This window comes from Penaeus japonicus, unplaced genomic scaffold (genome assembly GCF_977035675.1).
Source record: "Penaeus japonicus unplaced genomic scaffold, GWHDUDI00000001_assembly GWHDUDI00000041, whole genome shotgun sequence".
Taxonomy (NCBI): Eukaryota; Metazoa; Arthropoda; class Malacostraca; order Decapoda; family Penaeidae; genus Penaeus; species Penaeus japonicus.
In genome coordinates this window covers 5,796,729-5,804,228 of record NW_028234443.1, presented here as the reverse complement: position 1 = coordinate 5,804,228, position 7,500 = coordinate 5,796,729, and the positions used below count along the sequence as shown (strand labels likewise).

Here is a 7,500-nt window from a genome sequence, read left to right as displayed (position 1 = left end):
CGATAGAACAAGAGCTTTATAAAGCGACTATTAAGAACTTTTTGTTATAGTGTTCTAGCAACGATCATGAAATATCATAACATTATTAGGTTTAGCAATTTTACTACTAATAGTGATAGTGACAACAACAGTAATAGTGATGATGATGATAATTATAGTACTGATGATAACAATAAAAGCAATCATGAGAACAATACCGTCCTCATTATCATTATTATCACTGCTGTTATCATTACCATCTTTACCGTTATAACAATTGTGATCAACATTACAACATTAATAACAATAGTAATTCTAGTAATAATGATAGTGACAACACTAATAATATTGATGATGATTATTATTATCTTTATAATAATGATGACAATAAAAGCAATCATGAGAATAATACCATCTTCATTATCACTATTTTATTGTTGTTATCATTATCATCAGCATCGTTATCATAATTATTATTATTGTTCATCATTATCTTAAGTATTGTCATTATTACTGTCATTATTGTTTTTTCATCATAATAATCATTGTTATTGATGACTGTTCTGTTGTGGTTATCACTTTATACTATTATCATCATTATCCTCATTATTATTCCTATCTCTATCATCATCAGTATCACTAATATTACTATTATCATTGTTTTTATCATTATCATTATGATGATTATTATTATCATTATCATTAGTAATACTATTATCCTCACTATTATCACTACAATCATCAAAACAATAAATACGATTCTAATAATCATAACAATGATAAAGAATAACAAAAACAATAATAACCATAACACTATAACGACAAGAAAATAATGAAAGTCATCATCATACCATCATCATCAAAAACAAAAACAACAGAAACAACAAAAGCAACAACAACAACAACAACAACAAAAACAACAACAAAAAGATCACACAGCCTCACCTGAAGATAAGATAATTCGTCGTGGACCTCATCTGTCTGTTAATGATGATGACGATGACGACGAGGGTGTTACCGAACAGACCGACGAGGAAGATGATGCCGAAGATGATGGGGACGACAATGGCGACGATGAAGCCATATTCGAATAGAGTTTCGTCCTTATGAACACAAACAAAATGAAGAAAGTCATTAACTTGGTGAGAGGGTGAGGCGAAAGGGTTATGTTATGAATATGTTTGAATGGGTTTTGTTTATGGTGATTGCATGGGCGGGATTGTGCATTGTGATGGTGATTGGTTGGGTGTAGCTGTGTTGATTAGATGGTGATGTGATTGTGTAACGTAGTGGTAATCATGGAATGTGATGGTGATTGGATAGCAATGTGATTGTGCAATATAATGATGACAATATTATAATGCAACATAATGATAATTGAATGTGATTATGCTGCAAAATAGTGATTGTATTGTGAATAATCCATTAAAGATTGGATCATAAAAGATACTAGTAAATGCCTTATTTAATTCAGTGTTGATCGAATCATGTGATATACTGGTGATTGCATGACAGATGTTAATGCCAATTGTTCATGATCATATTCCACGAGGGTCATCGAGTCATCATATGTTATTAAGATTAAATGTCTATGTGATATGATGGTGAATGTGTTAATACCTAGCAAGATTGTATGAATAGGCAATGTCGGGGTGATTGTACGGTTGTTTAAGTTGATTGTGATTATGTTACAAAATGTAATGATTATAGGATGTGATGGTGATGAAGATGATGGTGGTGGTGATGGTGATGATTATATTGGTAGTAGTGATGGCAATGTTTGTCAGAACGTTGGTGTTTTGAAAAAAATATGTCATGATATAATGGTTGTGAAGAGGATTCTGATCATGATATATCCATTAAAAAGGTAATAATGATGATGGTGATGATGATGATAATAATGATGATGATGATGATGATGTTAATAATAATGATGATGATGATGATGATGTTAATAATAATGATGATGATGATGATGATAATGGTTATGATAATGATGATGATAATGATGATGATGATGATGATAATAATAATAATAATAATGATGAGGATGAGGATGATGACGATGATGATGATGATAAAGATGATGATAATATGATGATGATAATGGTAATAATGATGATGATAATGATGATGATGATGATGATGATGATGATGACAATGATAATGATGATGATGATGATGATGATGATGATGATGATGATGATGATGATGATGACGATGATGATGACGATGATGATGATGAGGAGGAGGAGGAAGAAAAGGATGTTAATGAAGATGATGAAAATGATGAAAATGAAGATGAAGATAAATATGAAGATGAAGATGAAAAACAAATAAAGATAAATATTCCAATACAGCAGTGCAATCAAACCCACCTCTAAAGTCTTGTTGTTGCAAAGTGGAAGGTTCGTAAAATTGGACTGGTTGCAGAGGATGTAATTGGGCAAGAAATCCAGGAAGGTATCGATTCCTGCATTATCATCTTCCAGATCCTCCATCCCAGCCTCCCTGTTGGTCTCTATCTCAAAATCCATCTCCTCGGACTCACTCATCTTGATGCTGTTGGATGCTGCTGATGATGATGATGCTCGGGGGAGGAAGTGTTGTTGGTCTTGTTGTTCTTCTTTCTCTCTCTCTGTTCTTTGTTATTGTTGTTATTTGTTATTTCCACTATCACTTTTTCTTTTTTTAATCTATTTGTTTTCTTCTTTGGGTGTTATTGTTCTCTTCTAGTTTCCTTTTTCTTTTTTTCTTTTAATTTGGCTTCCTTTTTTTTTCTTTGTTTAGTGACTTGTAGGTGTAAAAATCCGTTTGGTTAAGTGAGCTGAGGGCATTTTCCGTTTTCTTTCAAACGTAAACAAACTAATGGCGTTTAGGGTGAACTAAAGTAAAAAAAAAAGAAATAATAAGCCGTCTTCTGTGTCTGTACATGTTATTATTGCACGTGAGGCGAAGCCAATCAAACCCCGTGCCTAAGATAGGGTCATCGACCTAACTGAAGCAAGTCCAAGTTATAGTGAAAATGACGTCGACACCACAAGAACGAATACACAAACACACACCCAAGTTCCCTGCGTTGCTTCTCTTGTACAACGTAAGGATCTTAAAAAAACAAACAGGGGGAGGTGTTCTTCACATTGTGTTGTTGTTGTTATTAGCCATTATAACCACAGAAGAACTGTTGGGAGTGGCGATATGGTGTTCATAGTGTCTTTTTTCTTCTTCTTGGCCACCATCGACGGATAGTGTTCAAAGTATTTATGTTTCGGGAAATATCACAGCCGATCACAGATATTATAAATCCAAACATCCACTTCCGCTAGACCAGTGAACCGTCCATCCACCAAATCAGAGACGAGAAAAACGTAAATTCAACGTTTCGAAAACAAAACATATTACTGTACATTGTCCAAAAGTAAACCATAAGTTACGTTAAACACACACTACATAAAGATTATTTTGACTAGACTGCTGTTTGAGGCAAAAATCAGGTGCTTGATTGCGTATCTGAAGGCAGGGAGGTGAGTATCTTCCTTGCTGATGACCAGAACCTGAAAGCAAATAGAAATGGATCATTAGATATAAAAGGTCAGTTGATGTTAATGGAATGTTCAAATACAAATGATCATATACTTATAAACATTAATTTACATATACATTTCTTTCTCTCAATGTCTAAATGCGTTTATATACATACAGAGAGAGAGATAGTCAGACAGATAGATAGATAGAAAGAGAAAGAGAAAGAGAGAGAGAGAGAGAAAGATATAGAGAGAGAGTGGGAGAGAGAAAGAGAGAGAGTGAGAAAGAAACAGAGAGAGAAAAAAAGAGAGAGAAATAAAGAAAGAGAGAGAGAGAAGAAAGACAAAGAGAGAGAAAGAGAGATAGAGAAGAAGTCACATAAAGAAAATGAGAGTTATAGATATACAGGCAGATATAGCTATGAAAATATTACAAACATGGACATGAAAATAGACATAGATACAGCAAACACCCCCCCCCCCCACACACACACACACAAAAAAAAAAAAAAAAAAAAAATCATACACGTTTAAATTCCTCATCAAAACATCCGATATGCCTCCCCCCCCCCCTCTGTAGCTATGCACCATTTCAATCGCGTGCATGTGTTTACGTGTAAGAGACCATAAAATCGTTATGATCCTCGAGACACAGACAAATTCTCCGACGACCCATCTTTGTCATGGGTAATATTTTTTTTTTTTTTTTTTTTTCTCCCAAAAGAGCCATCTCCTGTCATCACTAAAAGGAATAAATGTTAAATGTGCTCGATAAAAAAAAAAAAAAAAAAAAAAATTGTATGCTCCAGTGAATAAAATCAAGACTAATATAGGACGAAGTGGAAGGAGAAAGAGAGTGGGAGAGGGTGAGGGTGAGGGAGAGGGTGAGGGAGAGAGAGAGAGGGAGAGGGAGAGGGAGAGGGAGAGGGAGAGGGAGAGGGAGAGGGAGAGGGAGAGGGTGAGGGAGAGGGAGAAGGTGAGGGTGAGGGAGAGGGAGAGGGAGAGGGAGAGGGAGAGGGTGAAGGTGAGGGAGAGGGAGAGGGTGAGGGTGAGGGTGAGGGTGAGGGTGAGGGAGAGGGTGAGGGTGAGGGTGAGGGAGAGGGTGAGGGTGAGGGTGAGGGTGAGGGAGAGGGAGAGGGAGAGGGAGAGGGAGAAGGAGAGGGAGAGGGAAAGAGGGAGGGGGAGAGGGAGAGGGAGAGGGAGAGGGAGAGGGAGAGAGGGAGGGAGAGGGAGAGAGAAGGAGAGGGAGACAAAGAGAGAATGAGAGAAAGAGTAATAGAGAAAAATAAAGAGAAAGAGAGAGAAAAAAAAAGTTACACAAAAAAGACAGATAAACAGAGAAAGCAAGCAAGCAAGCAAAAAAAAAAGAAAAAAGAGAGAGAGAGAAAAAGAAAGAAGAGAGAAGGAGAGAAAGAAAAAGAAAGAAAAAAAAAGAGAAATAACCACTCCTTATCGATTCCTACGCACACCCTTCTTCGCTCTTCCCCCAGGACCGAAGTGGAGGAAAAGAAAAAAAAAACTGATGCGGTAACTTCTACTGCGGAAGAGCGTGGCTCGGTTGTTTGTGTGCGTGTGAGTCGAGGCGTTATGTTAAAGAGACTCTCTCTCCACGTGCACGCTTCTCAGAAATTTTGGGTGGGGGGGGTGGGGGGGAGGGAGGGAGGGAGAGAGTGGGTTAGGGTAGATGGTGGGGGGGGGGGGGGAGGGAGAGGGCGGGAGAGAGAATGGGGGGAGGGGGGGAGGGAGAGGGGGGAAGGGAGGGAGAGAGTGGGTTAGGGTAGATGGTGGGGGGGGGGAGGGGGGAGAGAGGGGGTTAGGATGAAGTGGGGGGGATGGAGGGAGGGAGAGAGTGGGTTAGGGTAGATGGGGGGGGAGGGTGGGGTGAGAGGGAGAGGGAATCAGCGGGAGAGTGGGAGGGGGGGGGGGGAGGGAGAGAGTGGGTTAGGGTAGATGGTGGGGGGGGGAGGGAGGGAGAGAGTGGGTTAGGGTAGATGGTAGGGGGGGGGGGAGAGGGAGAGGGAATCAGCAGGAGAGAGGGGGGGAGGGAGGGAGGGAGAGAGTGGGTTAGGGTAGATGGTGGGGGGGAGGTGAGAGGGAGAGGGAAGCAGCAGGAGAGAGGGGGGGATGGAGGGAGGGAGAGAGTGGGTTAGGGTAGATGGTGGGGGAGGGTGGGGTGAAAAGGAGAGGGAATCAGCGGGAGAGATGGGAGGGGAGGGAGGGAGAGAGTGGGTTAGGGTAGATGGTGGGGGGGGGGGAGAGGGAGGGAATCAGCGGGAGAGATGGGGGGGGAGGGAGGGAGAGGGGGGGTTAGGGTAGATGGTGGGGGGGGGGGGGGGGAGGGGGAGGGATCAGCGGGAGGAAGGGAGGAGAGAGTGGGTTAGGGTAGTTGGTGGGGGGGGAGAGGGGGAGGGAGGGGAGGGAGAGAGTGGGTTAGGGTAGACGGCGGGGGGGGGGGGGGGGGGAGGGTCAGGGGAGAGAGGGGGGGGGGAGGGAGGGAGAGAGTGGGTTAGGGTAGATGGTGGGGGGAGGGTGAGAGGGAGGGAATCAGAGGGAGAGAGGGGGGGGAGGGGAGTGGAGAGGAAAGAGCGGTGGAGTGAGAGGGGAGAGGGATAGGGGGAATTGAGCTAGGAGGACGAGGATAAATATATGTATATATAAAGAGGTTGATAGAGAGAGAGAGAGAAAAAAAAAAAAACAGAGAAAAGAAAGAAAGAATAACGATCCCCCTCCCAAGAAATTGATGATAATGGACTTAATCATACCAAATACTAATCCTGCATGCTGATAATGGAATTGATAATATCAATATGATAATATGATGATGCGATGGAATGTATGACAATGATGATACTGATGTGTATGATTATGGTGATAATAATGATAATACTAACAATGATAATGTTAACAATGATTATAATATTGCTAATCATTATTACTATATCAGAATTGTGAGGGTAATTATGATGTAATTAATGATAAAGATGATAACAGTAACAATGATAATGATGATAGCAATAGTAAGATAGTATGATAATAGTAAGATAGTAAGAATGATCATCATTATGATAATGATGATAACAACATTAAGAGTGATAATCATAAGAATAATGATGATAATGACAATGATAACCATAACCATAATAATAACAATAAAAATCATAATCATGGTAATAAAAACAATTGTAATAATACTACTAACGATAATAATGATAATCATACCTACAATAATCGTCTTAATAACAACAATCATCATCATCTTTATAATTATCTTTACAATAGTGTAAATCATAATATAAAAAGAGCAACAAAGATAATAACAGTGATAACAATAATGATAAATGTGAGTATCATACAACACTAAATAAACAGAAACACACATTCACGTTCCCAGGCTACCTCTCAACGGAAAGGATTCGGGATGTAATATTCATCATTTTTATATTCATCTTGTATATATTCTCTTTCCAATTCTTTTCATCTTTGCACAAACACACGAGGGTAATTATAAATACATACATACATATGTATATGAATATATGAATTTATGGTTTCTATATATATGTTATATATATATAATATATATATATTTATATATATAAATCTAATATATATATATATTATATATGTGTATATGTATGTGTGTGTGTGTGTGTGGTTGGGGGCCCCGTGTATGTGTGAGAGTGTGTGTGTGTTTGTGGAGAGAGAGAAAGAGAGAGAGTGTGTTAGAGAGAGGAGAGAGATAGGAGAGAGTGTATGTGTGTGTGTGTGCGTGTGTGTGTGTGTGTGTATAAATAAAAATATATGTATATACATTATATATATATATAAATATTATATATCTATATATATAATATAAATTTATGTATATAACATATATATATATATAAGATATATATATATAATTTAGTGATAAATATAAATTTTTGTTCCTATTAACATATATATATATTTTATGATATACCTATTATATTAATATATTTTATGTATATGTGTGTGT

At 38.5% G+C, this 7,500-nt stretch overlaps 1 protein-coding gene across 1 annotated transcript in view; it reads right to left on the bottom strand.

Moving 5' to 3' along the window:
* The window catches only part of LOC122266889 (allatostatin-A receptor), an 84,505-nt gene that overhangs the window by 14,865 nt on the left and 62,140 nt on the right, over positions 1–7,500 (bottom strand). Inside the window, exons 2-3 of the mRNA XM_086534279.1 lie at positions 2,358–3,533; positions 925–1,082 (exon numbers count right to left, since the gene is read on the bottom strand). Coding sequence (XP_086390405.1) covers positions 925–1,082; positions 2,358–2,534 — 335 coding nt within the window. The 5' untranslated portion in view covers positions 2,535–3,533. The remainder of the gene's footprint in view (positions 1–924; positions 1,083–2,357; positions 3,534–7,500) is intronic.